The following is a 21,131-nucleotide window of genomic DNA, read 5'->3' on the forward strand; positions in this document are numbered from 1 at the left end:
ACTTATTTTATATTTAGATGCTATGCCGTGTGTCTCTAGGAGGGGTGCCTGTTAAAGGAACAATTGAAAAATTCTATAATCAAGAGTATTTAAACTCTTTAAAATTGTTGTGTTTTTAAATGTAGTGATTTTTATTTCTCTATTAAAGATATTCTGCGGGTGTAACGTAATTTAAGAACCTGTACAAAATCCTACTACTCATTTCATCATCATATAATTACCATCAACATATTATATGTCCCGCTGCTCGCCACGGATCAGTTCACTCCAGGTTCTTTCATGAAAATACTGTTTACGCTACCTTACGACGTCACGACAAAATGTACCGAATTGATACGGAAATTATACTAATAACGTGCTTTGTTTACTGTTCCACGTCCGATTCTTACATCGTTTCGAATAAACTTAACTTACAATTTTGATTTAAAAATTACTTATAGCAATATAATTTGATTCAGTATTGAGTCATTTTTAGGCTAATATTGCCACTGAAATCAGGTAGATAAAAAACAAGCCTGAAAACTACACTATTGCATGTTTTATGTCACATTGGAAATATATTTGGTTAACAGCTTACTCAAGTGGCATTTTGTACAAATATAGATGATGATGACAAATACTTCAAGATGTAAATATGCAATTAATTTTCGTCAAAATTGCAAGTTCGCCCATTAGCCTTGTACGGAACGATCTGTCGTACTTGCTAAGTCATTTCAATTAATTAATATTAAAAATAATAAATGTTTCTTATAAATTCAGTACTAAAAATAAATTGTATTTTTATAAAATCATATTGAACAATAAACTTATGAATTATATATTTAATTGCATTACTATCAGTACAAAATGTGAAATATCTATATTTAAAGAATAAAACAAAATGCATTGTAGTCATATTAAAAAAAAATCGCATGTCTAAACTTTATTTTCAAAAATCGCGTCAAAGTAATATCAATGACACATCAAACCTATATTGAACACAGTAACACACGTACCGAAATTTGGTCGCATAATTTTGGCGCTTTTAAATTTATTCCAGTCAAACCCTTACACAAAATAATCTCTGATTTACGTAACACGATATCGTGATACGAATAAGTTTAAATTTGCGGTTGAAATTCGGCAGGTGTGGCGTATATATTTTTCAGATTATTGCACCTATAAAAAGTTTACTTTTCTTCGGGGATAAAATCTTCAACAGGCATTGGGCAAGCGTGGAAGATAATGTGTAAGATAATGGCCTGATTTAAAGTGTAATACAAAACAGGTATAAAACTAAGTGCGCCTTCAAATTAGATGCTTATAGAAGTTCTGCAGTGGGGGGTCTGCGGCGTTGCAGCCGCACCACTACTCATTTTTATACACTATCTAGTCTGCAAAAGTGGCGCGTTTGTGGCGCCATTGCATCGCTTCTATAAGCGTCTAAGTTGAAGGCACCTTTAGTTAGCGAAACAGGCTCAAAATACAAATCAGTGTTGAGCGACGCCTGCCGCTCAGTGAATGCTGAGACTGTATGTATGAATGAATGAATGAATGAAAAAATTGTAATAGTTTTCTTTATAATATTATTAATGTGTGTGGAAATAAATGGTAAAATTTATAGAAAGATATTAATGTCGATTTCGTGACTATACTTCTTATCATTTACTAAAGGTACCGGTACTATGTACACTAAAAGAAATAAAACTGTTTGTCTTTAGCGTGTTTTTTCGGCTGTAGACATATTTGTTGTTATAACAAATGTGTTTACAGGCCCGCTTGATATTTTAAAATGCATCCTTGAGGGCGTGGGAACAACAATTCACGAAAGATATATCGTAATCAGACAAATAATAATGGTTTGTATGTTTGTTTCGTATGCGGGATACACACAAAATCTTAGATGGCAAGTAACGATACTGCCGGTCAAAGTACCTGTTCGCTTTCACTTTGAAAGTGGCGTCACATTTTTATGTACCCGATTGCTAAAGACCTAAATTAACTTGGCAAATCTATAAAAATATTGTCCTCCTATTCGCTCTCCATTAGTTGAAAATGGACAAGAATTGTTTAAACTTGTTGAAATATTCATGACAGTAGGTTTGATATGTCACAGATTGAAGTCACCACACCGGGTGTTTTGAACCGTAGTTATAAGTGGCACAGAGTTAAATTTAATTCTTAAGTATAAAGGGCGACGTGTCGTTACTGGTACGCCACACTTATGGTGTATAACACAGTTTGAAAAAGATAAGTTTTCTAACAGTGTAAATACGACAGATTACCGGTGGGGTTGTGATAGGTGATTAGGTTGCCTCGTCGACTTTCTTCGCTGCACCACTGCCAACCTTCTTGAACACAAGAACCTTTTCACCAACTTCGCCTTCAGGGAACTGAAAAAAATATTGTGAACAAATAAATACATAGGGATTTTTTGGTCAAGCAGCCGATCATATTGTCATAAAGTTGCTTCAAATATGCCTCATTCAAAATATACAACTGCCTGTCTACTCCTGCCCCATGTCTGCAAACTTCGCCCAATGGTTTGTAAAAAACAAATATACGCGATTTATAGTACGTTCGCGTTGAGAATGCTGTGAATCATCGTCCTAGCTACGCCCCGTAACCAATCTGGTCGCTCGAAATTAGAAAGTCAAGTTCACAGTGACTAGTTAAAGCGACACACAACGTTAAGAAACTATTTTATGACGCAATACAGTAATAGATGAAAAGAAGAAAATGCCATGTAGAATTTGGATGACGTCATGGAACTCGCAGACGAAAATTCTTTTATTATAAATACGAACGAAAATTCTATTGATACTGATTGAAATATTTATTATTAATGACTTTATTTAACCTTAATGTTTTAAAATATAATTTGTTTGAATTTTAACTCTGTGAATACACCTTGAACTTTTTTTTTTTAACACCTTGAACCTGCAGTTGCACAGATGACTCACTGCATTGTTAACGCGAACGTACTATAGATCGGAAAAAATGTTACATTTTCTATTATTATATTTCATACAGTTATATTCCGCCGCCAAGCAATAATGTGAGCATTACTGCGTTCCTGTTTTGAGGGTAAGGGTGCTGGTGAAATTACAGACACAAGAGACTTGTCAACTTATGGTCTCAGGGTGACGGGCGCAGCGGCAATGCCCCTCATATATTTGTGATTTAAAGCTCTGAGTGGCACTGCAATTGTTATGGACAGCCTTGTAGACTACGATTTGTTCATCCCCTCACTTGAAATTATAAAAAAAAAAACCACACTACCTGTGTATGCGGCAACTCGTGTATCAGCTTATAACCCGATAGAACATTATCGACGCGTCCTTTCAACACGTCAAAGAGCACGACCAATGTTGGCGTTTGTTTGTTCGCGTATTCCTGCCTCCACCAGCGCTGTGGGTTGTTGAAGAACGCTTCGGCCTCGTAAGTCTCGCCGGTCTTGTGTAAAGGCGGGTCGCAGTTGAGGTAGCGGGTTGTTACGTTGGCATGGAGATGGCTGGAAAAAGTTTAGTCATTTTATTGTAGTTCTTTATGCTCGTAGTCTTGTTTCGTATCACCACTACTGTCACAATACGTTGTCGTACATGCTTAGATCTAGCGCGATCGTAATTCAAATCTGTAGGTCATCCATTGTGGGAAAACTGCCGTAACTACGTATTTCGAGTTTCGAGAGTAGGGCCCTAGGTGCGAATGATTCACGTAGCCTGATTTATATAGCACTTTTAAACCCTATAAATAATAAATAAAATAATATAAAAATAAAATAATCATTTATTTCAGGCAATGTAGTCCATACAAGTTAGTTAGTAAGTTAGTAACATGACACCTTATAACTATGTTAGTATTAAGATTAGTACACAATCACAAAAATAATACCTAATAATTAGTTACAAATATAACAAACAGGACGAACGCAGCCACCCAGATGATTCACTGACTCACACGTAGAACATGCGTGAACCTCCTGAACACAGCTGCATCCATCCTGTCTGCTATCATCTTCAGGATCTCGTTGTTGCTACCCCTCACCCTTCGTACTAACGAAGTGGGCATTTTGCGCATGATGGCATAGAAATCATCCATACCAGCACCCGCAAACATGCCAGATGCGCTACAGAAACGGGGAAGCTTCAACAAGGCCATGAAGGTATTATTATACTGGACTCGCAACGCGCCGTATGATCTCAGCGTAAAGTTGGACCGTAAAGCACCGTGAATCTATGAGCCAACATATTGCCTCGAACCGACAACGCCATGCGCTCCCTCGCTATGTCTCCATCATCCTCCTCTTCCTGGTCCTCTGTCACAATATGACCCAAGTGCCTAAACTGTGCAACACGCCAAAGGTACCCCATTTAAAAGTATTGGTGGTACATAGGCTGGTTCTTTAATTTTACCCTTAAACAGCAAGATATATTCTGAGATATATATATATTCTAAGATATAGTCTATCTTTTTTGAAAATTTTTTGTTCATTGCGCATTTGAACTGCGTCGTGGAGTGAGACAGGGAGACGTCATCTCTCCAAAACTGTTCACCAACGCGTTGGAGAACGTCTTCAAGATGCCAAGGTAGACGTAATTTTGCACAACCTCAAGAGTAGGTTACAGGTCCCGGGTTCACATGTGCGTTGAACATAACTTTCGTTTTGTCCAGGTTCAGCCAGGGGTGGTCCGGCATGGTAACCGTTTAGCCACGGAGGCAGTTATCATCATCATCTGCTTACAGGCATCCATTGCTGGACATAAGCCTCCCCTAGAGCACGCCAACTTTTCCGGTTTTGTGCCGCCCGCATCCAGCCACTGTCGGCCATCTTGCTCAGGTCGTCTGTCCATCTTGCAGCAGGGCGTCCCACACTACGTTTTCCTTGACGTGATCGCCATTCGAGAACAAGTTTGCTCCATCGGCGATCAACCCTCCTGCAGACATGTCCGGCCCACTACCACTTAAGCTTGCTGATTTTGCGAGCTATGTCGGTCACTTTAGTTCTCTGAGGTATGACCTCGTTAGGGATTCGGTCCATCAGAGAAACCCCAAGCATAGCTCGCTCCATCGCACGCTGAGCGACCTTGAATTTGTGGACGAGGTCTGTTGTGAATGTCCACGTCTCGGCTGCGTAGGACATAACTGGAAGAACGCACTGGTTAAATGCCTTAGTTTTTAGGCTTTGTGGGATTGATGACATGAAGATGTGGTCAAGCTTCCCAAATACCGCCCAGCCCTAACGAATTCTCCTGTCGGCTTACTTCTCGAAGTTGTGCTTGCCAAGCTGGATATTTTGGCCAAGGTAGACGTAATTGTGCACAACCTCAAGAGTAGCCCCACCTACGGTTACAGGCCCATAATTGAACATAACTTCCGTTTCCATTTTGTCCAGGTTCATCCTGAGACCTACTCGCTCTGAAAAATCGTTTAAGCTGTTCAGCATCTCGCCGAGCTCCTGCAGAGGTTCCGCCATAATAACAATATGCCCGTTGATGTTGATGCCCCGTCCCTCCCACTCAAGCATCTCGAAGACATCCTCCAACGCATTAGTGAACAGTTTCGGAGAGATGACGTCTCCCTGTTTCACTCCACGACGCAGTTGAAATGGTCTTGTGCTCTGTCTTTGGAATTGGACGGTCATCGTGGCTACAGAGTAAAGACTTTTCAACACCTCGATGTAACGGCAGTCAATCTGACATCTCCGCAAGGAGTCCAAAACAGCCCAGATTTCGATCGTGTCGAAGGCTTTTTCGTAATCCACATACGCTAGGCACAAGAGTCGGTTATATTCTTCGGTCTTCTGAATAATTTGTCTCAAGGTATGTATGTGGTCTATAGTACTGAAGCCTTTTCGAAACCCAGCCTGCTCCGGCGAAAATCACCGAACTTTCGGGTAAGACGATTCGTGATAATGCTCGAGAACAGCTTATATACACGACTCAGGAGCGAGATAGGTCGATAGTTTTTCAGAAGGGTCTTGTACCCCTTTTTAACCGACTTCAAAAAAACTGCGATAACTCCGGTATTTGTGAACCGATTTTGTAGAAATAATATAGATAATTTTGAAGAAATTCACCCACCTCTAAAGGTGGCTGTTCACGCATGAAGATTCGTTTTTATAAATAGCGCCTAAATTTTATTGTAAGCAGCAATTATTTTAATGGCTGATTTCGCTATTTTCCAATTCAAGGCGTTTTCTTCCTCAATATACTTTGAGAAGTGAGAACAGATTTTTATTATATTTTAGTGGCGAACTAGGGGATGAATCCGGGTTTGTGCACTACCCGGTAACCGATTTCAATAAAACATGGTAATTATATGTAATTCCATGTACTTTTGAGGTCGGTTTTTTTAGTACTCTGTACTGAGATTATTGAAAAAAAAACAGGACCACCACGCTCCCGTTCCATGTCTCCGGTATAGTGCCAGTGTTAAGAACGGAGTTGAAAAGCTTGGCTAGCTCCTTTAATAAGACATTCCCGCCAGCCTTAATGAGCTCTGTCGTTACTCCGTCCTCTCCCGGGGCTTTATTATTTTTAAGTTGTCCGAGTGCTATCTTAATCTCACCCACGTAGATGTCGGGAAGCTCATCCGAATGGTGGTGAGTTAATTTGGCTCTTGGATCATTGAGGGTCGTATTCTAGAACTCTACTCAATGCTCAAGTCAGGATTTGAGTATGGTTTAAAGTACTCGAAATCACACTCAAGTCCCTGCCATTAGGGTCGTAGTTCCAGTGCTTGTGTTTCCAGTGCAATCCTGACTTGAGCATTGAGTAGAATTCTAGAATACGACCCTAAGTGTCTTGGGTCAGGGTCGTTTCTGGGCGTATAAGTCCGAATAAAATTATTCTACTTCAGTTGCAGTTAAATATTGAACTATTTCGCTTTGATCCACTGTTCTTAGCAAGCAGCAAAGTCAAAGAATCATTTAATCCATAGGCAAAATTTACACATGATAACTTCACATTTAAACTACTGCTCGTTCACTACGCTGACTTCCTCGAGAAGAACGAACAAGAAAGTCTAGGGATTGCTCTTTTCAAATAAACGTAAATGCTATGGAATACACTTTGAATCAAATTTGTGTGTAATCTAGACTCACGTTGTCTTTCCATGCATCTTTATCTAACACGTAGTCTTAAATTTTGTAATGTGACTTTTCAATTAAAATATTTTTAATGTAGGTCTTAATATAATGCACCGGAATCTTATTGTAAAAACGCATCATACAGTTCCCCATAAAAGAGTCATTTACCTTGGTTAAACGAAATCATGGTACCATAAGTTTGCACTTAGCTCTAAGGTTAATATTATGAATATCTTCTTTCTCAATGGAATTATGTATATTTTTACGGGCATATAAAATATTTGAGTAAATGTACTGTGACATGTTTTCCTCGCTTTTGTCATTTATAACTATTGTGTTGCGAGATCGCTGGGGAAAATGATCGACGGGTTACCTGTACAGCGGTGTGGAGTGGCAGGGCATCAAGAACAGCACCGACGAGTGGTTGGTCTCCACTGCCTGGCGCAGCAGCGGCATCGCGGCCAGCGTGCCACTCTGGTGCACCAGGCCGAAGTACGCGGCGGGAACGGCATTGCCCAGCAGGATGAGGCTGGCCACCAAGTACAGCTGCCACCTGGCCAGTACAATATTGTTTACTGAGACATTTCTAACGATAACACTTTTTTTGATGATACCAAGTGGTGGGGCGAACAAGTCATGCGCCTGGTGGTAAGCGAGACGCCTGTCCATAACAGTTGCAGTGCCACTCAGAGCTTTAAATTGATCGACTTCAAAAGTCATTCATCCCATAGTTTGCCACCCTGAGAGGTGGAATATTTTCTTCAAATTTAAATGGGACCACTCCTGAGGTCGTCGGTTCACAAATGCCGGAGTGATCGCGTAACAGACATACAAAAAAAACATACAGGCGAATTGAGAACCTCCTTTTTTTAAAGTTGGTTAAAAATAGACTAAAGTACATGCCTGCATGTAATATTAAAATTGTTACCAATAGTTGATTCTTTTCGTTTATATTTCAAACCGGTACTTATTTAAAAAACACGCCTCGTCACATAATAATACCTTGCGCCTTTTTCTCATCGGGGTAGGCAGAGACATTAGCCTTCCACTGGCTACGATCCTGATACACGTCTTTCATGTGACCAATACGTGTCAGTGCTTTAAATCATGTAGGTGGAAATTCGTAAATGGCATTGGATTACTCATATTTAAGTTTACTATAATTGTATTATTTGTCCGTCAATTTTCCTAAAATGTATAAATAAATAAAAAAATAAATAAAATAAATAAATACATGCTCGCCGACGAGTATTATAAGTATAAGAAACTTACTTTTTAGCTTTCCGACTCCAAGGAACGATGACAGCCTGAGCCAAATAAAGTAGAATCGGTAGTAGAGGTAGGACGAAGCGGAATTCCTTATGCGGAATAAAGCTGGAAATAAGGGTCAAAGTCAAAAATTTATTTCATAGGTAAGCAAATTACACTTGAAATCGTCATGTTGATTAAATTCTACTGCTCATTCGTAAGGCAGATTCCCATGAGAAGAATGAGCGAGAAATTCTATAGGGTTGCTCTTGTAAATATACATATGCACATATTCATTTACAATATTTATTTCAGACATCATAAATCGAAACAAGGGTTAAGTTTTAATAAAAACTTAGGACGCATGTACACGTTAAAAAATTCGACGTGTCTGCTACAGAAAAGATGAGAATGGTCTTGTACACGACAAGAACTTTGTTGGATCTAGCCACGAAAATCTGTCCTGTCTGTTGCAGACGAGAAAATGAATTAATGAAATATTCACTATTGCACATTAAAATTACAATGAGAACACAGAACAGTAATGTAAGTATCAAGAAAATGATGAGTATGAACACGATACGAACGCTTTCGGACAGAGCTGTGTAGGGTAAAATGTGTCAGTGCATTACGAGCGCATATACGTTCGTTTACTGACAATGCACCTCACACCCCCGCTACCAGTGGTACTAGTGGGAACGATAGATTAAAGTAATAGATATGTACATGCCGCAAAGGGACTCTAGCCGTCAACCTCTCAATAAAGAAGCAACCCTTCTTTCCACTACGCTACTCTTGCTGTGCATGTGATAGATAAAAACATACCTGTAGAGAGCAAGATGCAACCCGCAGGCGGCCAGCAACAATACCCCGGTCCGGTTTTCTTTGGGGCGACGCAGTATAGTAACTATCGCCCACGCTACTGGCAGCAAGTTGATGCCGAGGACCGCGGGGAGGCCTTGCGTCAGATACCAGTGCCTATGGAGTTCACGTTCATATTTATTGCATTGCCACATAATTGGCTTAGATTAGAGTCCTCTGGGTCACTGCAATGTGGGACAGGAGAGCCAGATTCAATAGAGAGATCGGAGAGCTAGTGTCTGAGGCAAACATAATCGGGGAAATAAAATCAGCCCGACGTCCGAGATATCGCTGGAAGGACGGACTCGCTAAAGATCTGAGGAAGCTGAATGTGTCCGAATGGTCGGAACTTAGTGCCGGAAACCAAGAACCACATCAGGCCGCTGAGCCAGTGAAGTATAGGGGTTTTCAGATCGAACCCGCCGACGCCTTGTTTCTAATCTAATCCCATGACAAGATTCTAGAAACAAGGCAGCCGTCACCATCCTGTCAGGCTGTGTCGGTTGGCGTGTTCGATCTGTGGACCCCTATACATAAAAAAGGCATCTAATTTAAAAAACGCATTATTCAATATGGTTTCTAATAGAGAGATTTTTATGCAACAGCGCAAGTCAGTAGCTTGCACCGTCTAAATTCAGGATGTACTTTGATAGATACAATAAAAAAAAGTCATACACCCTATTAGCTTTAAAAGAAAAAGAAATGTAATACATACCAAGGATGCTGTCCGTAGAAGGAAGCAATGTCGTTTAAAATGTTAAATCTAAAGAACTCCCAGGGTGTAATAACCAGGTTCCCGTAGAAGTAGGAGTCCAATGCTACGAGAGCTGCTCCTGAGATCAAACTGCAATGGAAAGGGAGCTTTTATGAAATTGGTAGCTAATAATAATAAAAAGAGTATAAAAGTCACTAAATATTATAGAAAGTTGACACGCAAAATAGGCGTCGAGTTGCGGACACCACCTCGGTACACTATACCAAACTAAACAGTTTAAACATGTCTGATGCTTCCGTTTAATATTCTTCGGCCCTTTTCCCATAGCGCTGCAGACGCGACGCAATCTTTCCTAACTGTAGCCCCCGTAGCATGCCGCCCCGATAAAGCTATTATATCCAGGTTTAGCTATCAAATTCGAGAGATAAAACGGCCATGTTAACACAACAGCTACATGGCAAGCACCGTAAAGTCACATTTCCATCGCATTCCGAAGGCCGCGACCAATGGCTGCAAAAGACTATCGCAGTGCCAAACATGGCCGCAAGGTGACAGCTAATTTTAAAATATTTTAACAGTTCTGCACAGTAGTTTTATCTTCATAAAAAACTGAGCGTGACAAACGAGATATAAAGAAATAATCAAAACCAACAAATTGGTATTATACAAATTATTGGAAAAAGGTGAGGACATTTTTAATACAGTTCAATACATGAGAGTAATTAGAAATCCCTACATAAGTAATATAATGTAAAAGCCTAAACTACAAAAATCCGGCATTTTGTGTTTCGTCGTTTTCGCGGCGATGGTTAAACGACAAAGATAAGATACACGCAATTTCATATCGTTATCCTTGTTCTTCAAAATGTATAATAACACTTAATTACCAAATAAACAAAAGAACGAATAACTCTAGTGCGGTATCGTACCGGTTTGGTATTCGCAATAAAAAAAAATTAATGATGACAAAATAACTTTATCAACTGAAATAAATATGTCACAGTGAGGTTTAACACACATTGCATGTGATATACTGCCATGCTACAGCCACAGGTATATTAAAAACATTTCACGTTGCAATCATATACAAATTTTGCTATCTTTAGGCGAAGCTATGTCCAGCACACACACGGCATAGCAAATAGGCACGTGTCGATCTACAAAAATAAGGGTCGAAAAATATCGATCATCTGGTTCTTACTCTTTACTGGATTTTGCCTGATTACACATGTCGATCGACAATAAATCGAGCAATCTGTAAGCACCTAAACACTAAAGGTCATTAATGTTATTATTTACAGCTTCTGCGTGCATGGATGTCAAAAATCCGTGTTAGAGACCCATTTACTACTTAAAATCCTGAGATGAAATATTACTTTGAATCAAGGCGTGCTTTACGAGTTTACAGTGCCAGCTGGCGACCGCCTAATTACATCGTACACTCCACACAGTTGGCTAACCTGTCATACCTGGGGGTCGATTCAGAATTCCGATTTCCAAAGACCGATTTCCTTTCGTGTTTATTCACAACACCTTGTCGTATTAGAAACCGAACCGAAATGGCGTCACACCCATACGATTACTCTATATACTCTATTAAGACTAATGCATTCCTATATTTTAGGCCTTTAAAGTCTTAAAAATGTCTATAAAAGGATTTCCATTTTTCTTATAATCTATTTCACCGACTAACTGCGTAAACGCTGTTGGATAACGATATCGTACCCGAATCCGAATCGAACGTTTACTCGGTTATATAATGAATAGTTCGAAAAACGCCCTTCGATTCGAGAACGATATCTAATCGAAAGATTCGGTTAAAATATCGAAGAGTTCTGAATCGGGGTTCAGGAACGCCAACCTTCGTTGTTGCGGTTTAATAAATACCTAGCGACCTCTACACTAACGAATTAATATTAACGCCATCTATTTGGCAGAAACAACAAGTCAGTGTAACGTTCCACTTGGAAACAATAATAGTCAAAACGAGGTTATAAATTAAACGCACTGTTTGTAGTTTGTTTTGTGGACGTCCCCGTAATGGCACTCCGATAAATAAAATTACGCCCTCACGGCAACTGCCACTGCAAACCCTATGTAGAAGGACTATGTGTCACTTTCCCTAAAACTCACGCTATAGGCAAGTAGGTGCGCGTGAGCAGTCTCAGTCGGCCCTGGTTGGTGGTCAGCAAGTTGTACCCAATGAGTACAACCCACAGAGGAGCTGATGTCGGTCGCAGGAACACGCTCAATGTCGCCAGCCAAATCCAATTGTTACTCTCTGAAATTGATATTACTGTATCAATAACCTATAGCAGGAAATGGACGAAGACTTGTTGTCAAGGTCTTATTTAAAATATTTTTTTTATATTTAGTTTGCGTTTCCAAATTGAGGCTGTCAGCGCAAAAGTGGTGTAACATCATTTAATGCACATACATTTAAAATAATTATAGTCAAACTCAATTTTATGTAAGTAATCATCAGTGATCGGAATTGAGTTACTTAAATTTGCTGAACTAAAGAATAATGTGGACTTTCCCTTCTACAAATCCCGGGAATTATCGAAACTGATTATATTTCAATATGTGTATTATTTATTGAAATTCAAGTACGTATACATTAAGCGGTTGCTACAAATTATTGTCTCAAAAAATAATACTGTGGTTGTGTTTCTATAGGCACTTGCGTATTTAACTACTTTAGCCATTTAAAAAATAATGTTGATACAAGCTGTGTTCTAGAATGTTTAGAAAATAAACAGTAACAAAAAATATACGCATTTACGACGAAATGGGTATGTCCATACTAAGAAAACATCCATACTTTAAGTGCAATAACTCGCTCAATTATTATATTTTTTAACATGAAAATAGCTCCCAAATATAAAAGAATTGTAAGTACTTTGGTATGATTTAAAGTAATATTGTGGACACACAAAACTTAAATGAGGGTGACACCACTTTTGCGCTGATAGCTATAATTACGAGTATAGGCTTGTCTCAAAAACACTTAATTCATCAGGAAGTTTAAAAAATCCAGAGTTGTAAGTACTTGGCGCGCAATGTCGGCAAGTCATATGCCAGCCCAGCCAGCCAGCCAGTTGTCACGTAATTATTTTGACTAATGGAAGTTTCTGTCTTCTTCACAATAAATTTCAGCATATTTTGAAGACAGCTACATTATAATTTAAAAATGAAGTATTTTGGTTGGGACCACTATAATTGGAATAAAACTTTATTTTTCCAATATTCATTGGTTATTATTATGAATATTAAAATGTTTTGTACTTGATATTTTCGCTCCAAATACAGTTCTGTTTACAATATAAAATAACTCTGTAAAGCTTACAATCTATAAAGACAGGAAAACTAAAGTAGTTTTCAAATTCTATTTCTCATATAAGTATTATATAATATATTGTTAAGGCAGATTCTGTGTCAAAACTTTATCATAACAAATTTTTTTTATTATACTATTTTGTTTATACTAGTCATTGTCATATAAGTCGGTACTTTTCTCGGCACATAAGTAAAAAATGCTTATTTTTTTAACATATCAGCAAACAAAGTTTTAAGTTCCTTGTTCTTTATAATGTCAGAATCTAAAAAGAAAGACAAGGTTGAAAAAGACGCCGCTAGAATATAAGTTCGAATAAATGCATTTAGTCAGTAAAGGTATTATATAAATGAATGATGCGGTTTTTGACTTATGTGCCATAGTCTGCCAGTCCTAGGTATTATCCCTTGACACTATATTTTAAATTGTAATTTGACGACTACAGTAGCCCCACGGTTTGCATTGTAGGCGCTGGATGAGGAGGTACCGAGGATGATGGCTGAGGATGATGAGGCTTGATGAGGAGGGTTAGATTCCTGGTAGGACCAATTTGCGAAATAAACTTTTCTAAATTTGATTCGTTCTGGGTGTGCTGAGTAGTGCTCCGGGGTGAATTTCCTAGTTTGAGATATTTTGTGTGTGTTGTGTGTAATATTGTGATATTTATAATAAAAAAACGAAATAGACGAACGGAGCGGTATTCACTCGCACCCGTAGCACATTTCACAATGCGCTTTACGCCCGTGTCGGGGACGGTTGGTTACGGTAGTCGCAGCGTCTGCGAGATAGATACTTTTTTTTAGTAATAAAAAATAATTGCGCAAAGATTTCGTAAAACACAGATAGTGTATTTAATTCCTTTGTCTTTACGCATTAAGAAAAAGAAAGCAAAGCGCTTCGTAGTAATGGTTTGTACGTCAATTCTATTCTATTTAATTCTCTACAAAAACGTTAATATAATTATAGTTTCTTGTTACGTAATAAGAAACAAAAAACATTTATCTACAAAGAAATGTATTTTTTTTTATTTAAAGAATGTTTATGCAAAAGTAGAAGTCGCCTGTCTTTTGTGCAACTCCAAAGGTGAGTAAAGTAATACTGTCACGTAATCACTTTTCAAATGCAAACTGAAAGGGTTACTGGTAACAATAGTATTGGCATCAAAGGAAAAGTCATAAATATACAAACATTTGTCACGAAAACAAAAAGGACGACATAGGAAAAATGTCAAGGACCCCCAGCTTGAGAGGCCTTTTGTGTTCGTAGCGTTTCGAGTCGAAACTCAGTTTCTTTTTTAACCGACATCAGAAAAGGCAGGTGGTTCCCTATTAGATTGTATTTTTCAATTACTTTTGTGCATGTATGCTACGCAATTACTTTTGTGAATTGATTTCGACGATTCTTTTTTGTTGAAAAGAGGGTACATCATTAGTGGTCCCATTCTGAAGATGGCAAATTAGGGGATGAATCTGATTTAGTGATTTTGAACCACTTTCCGTTAACCGATTTTAATAAAACTTGGCAAATAGGTACATGTAATTCCAATGCAAATTAAATGTTATGATGATCTTTTTTTATTAAATAAATGACCAGCCGAACAACTGTGCTCCTGGTGGTAAGCGACACGCCTGTCTATAGCAGTTGTAGTGCCATTCAGAGCTTTAAATCGCAAAGATTTAAGGGGCACTGCCACCGCACCCTGACATAAACGGACGACAGTAAGACACAAGTCCGTATTATGCCTGTAATATCACCAGCACCCTCTACCTTCAAAACCAGAATGCAATAATGGTCATACTACTTTTTTAGTTGGCATAGCGTCTGGCACGGGTTGCTAGACGACGTCGGTTCGAATCCGACCGGATCGAACGATTTTTTCTAAGTGTTCGATCTTTGTATTCATAATTATAACAAACTAGAGGAGTAATTTCACAAGAAATAATTGAATATCAATTCAACTCCAATCTAAATAATAGGGGTTAAAGTATGAAATTGCCGATTTGTACTGAAAATCTAAATTGTTTATTTTTTAAATTTTTAACAAATTTATTTAATCAAAATAGTTGCCATTATTATCTATACATTGCTGCCATGTAATGGGAAGGTTATTAATGCCTTTGCGATAGAACTCCGACGATCTAGACTGCACAAACTGTGTGAAAGCATTTTGTACTGCCTCCTGGGAAGAAAACTTCTTGTCACGTAGATAATTGTCCAAATCACGAAAATAATGGTAGTCCGTTGGAGCAAGGTCTGGTGAATACGGAGGATGACGAATGGTTTCTAACTGCAGTTCCTGAAGGGTCAAAATGGTTTCTCGTGCTGTGTGAGGTCTCGCGTTGTCGTGGAGCAATAATGGTGAAGATCGATTCATGAGTCGGGGCTGTTTTACTGCTAGTTTTGTCAACATGGTTCGGAGTTCGGCACAATAGACATCTGCCGTTATTGCTTGACCAGATCGGAGAAAACTATAGTGAATAACACCATGCTGAGACCACCAAACAGTTACCATTACCTTTTTATTGGTAAGTTTTGCTTTAGGACACTGTTGTGGCATTTGACCTGGGGTCAGCCATTGCATTTTTCTTTTCCGGTTATCATAAAGAATCCACTTTTCATCACATGTTACAATTCGATCCAATATTCCTTCATTTCTGTACCGGTTCAACAAGGCAACACAAGTTTCAACACGCGTTTCTTTCTGCAGATCAGTCAAATCATGAGGCACCCATTTTTCGTATTTTTTTATTTTATTGATTTGACGCAAGTGAGTCAATATTGTGGGTAAGGTAACGTTAAACCATGCCGCTAATTCCTGGGTAGTTTGACTAGGATCGGCTTCCACTATCTCTCTTAATTCATCGTTATTCACCTGTGGTCTGCCGGCGGTCTTCCTCGTGACTCGTTCTTTAAGTCGAAATTTCCATCACGAAAGCGTTTAAACCAAAATCGCACGGTGCGTTCATTAGTAGACCCCTCTCCAAACGCAGCATTGATATTGCGGGCTGTTTCTGCCGCGTTAGTTCCGCGTCGGAACTCGTATTCAAAAATCACTCGAATTTTCGCAGTATCCATCTTTCTTGTCTAAATTGAATAACAAAAACAATTGAAAGTCGATATTCAAATGTTTCAAATTAAAAAAAAAAAATCACAGAAACCATTTGAAAAAACTTTCATTCGAAAACCTCAAACCATGAAGATTCTATGAAAATTCAAAGAACCTATTGCAATAAAACGGCAATTTCATACTTTAACCCCTAATACAATTAATAGCGACATCTCTAGCCGAGGCGGGTAGCTACAGCTACCTAAGTTATCTAATCGGGTGACGAAATGCTTTCATAGATTTCTCGTAGATAGCGTTACGGCTAAAAGTCTGTGGAAAAAACCAAATACATATTACTTTTTTCAATTGGTAGCAGAAATAGGTAAGATGGTAGTACTTTCCTGGCCAAATTCTCTTACAAGGAGCTCTAATGATACTAAATACTGGACCCTTTCCACTGTGTCTACCGCTATAGGTATTGATCAGAGCTTTCAAGAGTTCAGAGCTTTGACTTATAGCCATATGGTTCAGGATGACAAAGTATACTACCAACCTTTTTCATAATATCCCATCCTTCCAGCCTTGAAAGGAAACTGCGACAGAGCAATCACTAGCAAAGCAGTTTCAGTACTTTGTAGCAAGGTGCGTCCAGACGTGTAAAACCAAAACCACGATGTGAGGATGAGAAAGAGTGCCCATTTGCGGCCACCGGTCCATTTGTAGAAGCTGTAGTCTGCTGCTGTGCTTAGAAGAGCTTGCAGGATGCGAGGCAGGAGTATCTGGTTATGAAATATTAATATTGAAAATTAATGCAATAAGATTATATGATTATTAATACAAAGAAAACCAAAAATAAATATCTGCAACAAGCACTTAGAAAAATTCGTAAGGTTTGATGTTTCGTTACGAAGATCATTTGGGAGAGCGTCAGCCACGTTATGCTGAAGGCGCTGCTTCAAATCCAGCTAGATTGAAGGAATTATTCTTAGTGTTCGATCTTTCTATTAATAATTAAAACAAACTAGTGTTGTAATTTCACAAAAATAATTAAAGATCATAGTGGTAAAACATTTTGATATTCAATAGAACTTAACATTGTAAATTACATATATGTTTTGAAACTTCTAACACACTCCTGTCAATTTGTTGGAAATCTTTCAGCGGCTAGAAAATTTGAACAGACATTTTACCCGATTAAAGATATTTTATGCATAATAATTACAATTCCCATTACATGAAATATTCTGAAACTTGTAATTTAAAATAAAACCACCATAGACTTGGAAAAGCCTCATTTTCTCTTTTTTTAATACCAAGCTACGGGACAGTTACAGTGCCACTCAGAGCTTTAAATCGCAAAGATGTTAGGGGCTGCCACTGTGCTTGTCACTCATCGTCGCATGTGCCTGTAATTTCACCAGTCTCTCAATGATTGTAATAACATGGAAATAATTTTAGTAACATTGAAATTTGATTATATTATAGTATGGTCTGGTATGGTGTAACGGGCTGTTGTCCGCAACTCGACGTCCAAGCGCCTATTTTGCGTGTAGTGGGTGCAGGGTTCTACTTGTGCCATCCAAGCTTCTCCAAAAATCTCAACATTCTTCTGTGTTGTTCGAAGACTTCGGGGAGCGACCTCTGCACTCCAAGGTATTTTGCCCTGTAGTTGACCACGCCAGAGCATTGCAGTATATTATAGGAACATAGAGCTCAACAACCAGCAAAACAAATATACTCTGCCTTCAAAGAGCTGATGTTGCACCTAGCAAGCTTGCAACTCCAAAATTTACAACTATTTAGAAATACCAACGGTTCTCCCATAAGCTAAACACTATTCAGTTCACTACTGTTGCTGCCAAACCCAATGAAAGGGGTAGATGTGCTGTGAAATTAAGGGGAGATATCTTCCAACTCATCTAATCATAGTCTGCTCGACATATTCTGTAATCTTTTGAGGAGAAATAAAAATTTAGAGGGGTCTGTGGCAAAGCCATAAGATGTGAGAATGCAAGCAAGACAAGGTCATAAGTGTGTGAATTTTCATTAAATGAATTGTCTTACTCATTATTGTGCACTTTCTTGCATTTTTCAATGGTATAATGTACTGACTTTGTTAATAATTCCAACTAAAAGTCGTGAGCGTTTCCAATACCGTTCAGGCTATGGAAGACAGCCTGCGTTCAGGTACTAATTTGTTCCTTGTCATTTCACAACACAGTTCGCAAAAATTGGAATCATTCACAGTGAATGCTGCTTGTATGTGGAACCTCCTTCCAGTCCAGGTCAGACAGTCACCTTCGGTTCGAGCTTTCAGGGTTGCCCTTTTGAAAAAATCTTGAAGTTATTCAGACTCCTCATCTTAGAGCTTATAAATTATTTATTTAAATTTCGCATATGTATTTAGTCTTATTTTATATATTCATTTACATATTATGTATTTGTGTGTACATTTGATATAATAAATTCTTGTAATTATTTAGTATGTAGCATTAAATTTAATGATTTTATATATTTTTAGATTTTACTGCCAACCCAGGAGCCAACTTTTCTTTCAACTATTCAATTATTCAAAGGTTAGCTGCAAGAAATCCTTTTATGGAATAAGCTCGCCTTTGTACAATAATGTTTTATTTCTGTTAAAAATTTGTTTTCTTGTATAATACAGTGTTTACATACATACATAATTACTGTATTACACATATAAATCTGCTAATAGAATTCCACCAAAGAGCAGGAAAACTTCACTATAATGAGTTACATAACTCAGTTTATGCAAATCTTACACTTCTTGAGTTATGTCTCAGACCCCTCTTAATTTTAGTAAGGGAAAAAATGTTATAGCAAAAAAATTACTTACCACAGCCTGTGGATAATCCAGCCCAGTATATTTCAGTACAGTGTACAATATAGCTACTATACTAGGGTATAGATAGCTTCGAATTCCCTTCTGCCACTCCCAGGTTAGAGCACCATAACCAAAAGCTTGATTGTGGGCCACTTCTAGTGTCTGCCAATACTCATCAGGCACATACCAGGTTTGCACCAAGAATACGGATAGCAACCTCACGAACAATATCACGGAAACCACCTTCAGGTGGGGCCTCAAGCCCTTTTCCCATGCCATTTCTTGCGTCTCCCGCCTAAACGAAAGAGGTTAATCGGCTATAAATAGAAAAAAAAAGTGCTCACTTACAATTTATTTCTGTATCTTTCGTAAATAAAACATTACAAAAGCAACAATCCAGACAATGTTCCAATTAGAAAGCAACAACTATTGAAGCTTATCAAGCGAAACAAACTTTATCATGAAGAATGTCAACTAACGCGTCCTTTTAATTGACGCGAAAAATGAATGAAACACTGTGATTATTAAACACACAAGGATGTATTAACTTATTGCAAATACGAAAAACGATGTTTCAATTACTGGCACCGTCAGAAATAAACATAAACACAATATTTTCGATAGTTATTCACTAACCTCAACGCAAGCTCGCCGCCACCGCGAAGTAGTGTTGTATAACTCAAAACATGTCAATCGGTAAATTAGAAAAATAAATGTAACGGTGCAATTTTTAAGATACAGTTCTCAACAAATTATTTTGAGGCTGTTTATAGGGCGCACTATAAGTTTCCGTAACTGGCCTTGTACATAAACAATATTTAAAAAGTAATTACAACATTTGAAAATGGAACTCTTTGGATTTAGATTATAGTTTGTTTCGTCAGATTGTCACTTGTTTTATACATTGTGGCGTCATTTTAAAAATTGAGACAACCAATTTCTAAACATCATCATAGATTTAACTCGTGAAAATTTTCGTAGCATGATTTTCTATGACTTTAAGTGTAATTTAACAGCTCAGCTTCTTTATTGACAAACTCCGCAAAAGTAACCGTAAACGCCGTATCATCTTGCGCCACGATAATGTCAGTTCTCACACGGTCAGACAAACAAAATAATGAATTTTCGAAGGTAAACAACGTTGACCTTATGAGCCATCCCGCGTACAGTCCCGACCTGGCACCTTGCGACTTTTATTTATTTAAAAAAATTAAGAACCAGTTACGCGATCAACGATTTTCATCATCTGAAGGGAATGTCGAAGAGAATGAAAAATATGTTTCAGAGATTGTCACGGAGGAGTGGCATAAATGTTTTCAAAATGGATTCATTCGTATGAAAAAGTGCATTAACGCTAACGGAGAATATTTTGAGAAACAATAAATTCATTTCTGACCATTTATAGTATTTTTTTTCTTATTCATTCCGAAACTTATAGTGCGCCTTACGTATCATAAGATCATTGGCTGTATAACTTTAGATTTCGTACATCTTATGGTAGCATTTCATATGGCTGTTTGTGTATTCGCGTTTTTGATATATTTATTGCCAAACAATCACCATTGTGTGGATAGCATGTGAGTCAAAGTATTTGCTATAGTTGCCTATTCGACGAATACAGCAAATACTAAACATGCGTTATCGCGCGCTGGTCGGTTTCTCGACGTCGTACATCGATGAAGTCAATTATGCAAATACGCAATGGTCATATATTATTAACTGCCTATTTGGCTCCATGTGTAGATTACTGATACTCTTGTAAAAATTTTTTAAAAGGTCAATGGTTGTCTATCAACCACACAACTTCATAAATAATTTGTATTAGTAGTTTGTGATAAATACACTAAACTCTAACCAGATTTTTTTTTGTACATTAATAGTTGTGGCTTGGATACAAATCCTTTAAGCCATGTCGTCGTTTAATTATCGGGATCCTCAGTAATATTTTCCATTGTAGTTCTAATTCTAATGGATTATGTTTTTACTTTCTCTTAAGTTACTTAATTC

The 21,131-nt window shown here is 38.0% G+C and overlaps 1 protein-coding gene across 1 annotated transcript; it reads right to left on the reverse strand.

Moving 5' to 3' along the window:
- Window positions 1-778: 778 nt before the first annotated feature.
- On the reverse strand, window positions 779-19,436 carry LOC113239126 (GPI mannosyltransferase 3). The gene is made up of 9 exons (XM_026475992.1): window positions 19,137-19,436; window positions 16,830-17,055; window positions 12,027-12,174; window positions 9,894-10,022; window positions 9,143-9,295; window positions 8,342-8,443; window positions 7,443-7,622; window positions 3,262-3,493; window positions 779-2,372 (listed from the first exon to the last, which is right to left on the reverse strand). The coding sequence occupies exons 1-9, from the start codon at window positions 19,401-19,403 to the stop codon at window positions 2,286-2,288; spliced, it is 1,524 nt and encodes a 507-aa protein (XP_026331777.1). The 5' UTR covers window positions 19,404-19,436; the 3' UTR covers window positions 779-2,285.
- Between the last annotated feature and the right edge of the window lie 1,695 nt (window positions 19,437-21,131).

Source organism: Hyposmocoma kahamanoa, unplaced genomic scaffold (genome assembly GCF_003589595.1).
Source record: "Hyposmocoma kahamanoa isolate Upper Pololo Valley unplaced genomic scaffold, ASM358959v1 99599, whole genome shotgun sequence".
Lineage (NCBI taxonomy): Eukaryota > Metazoa > Arthropoda > Insecta > Lepidoptera > Cosmopterigidae > Hyposmocoma > Hyposmocoma kahamanoa.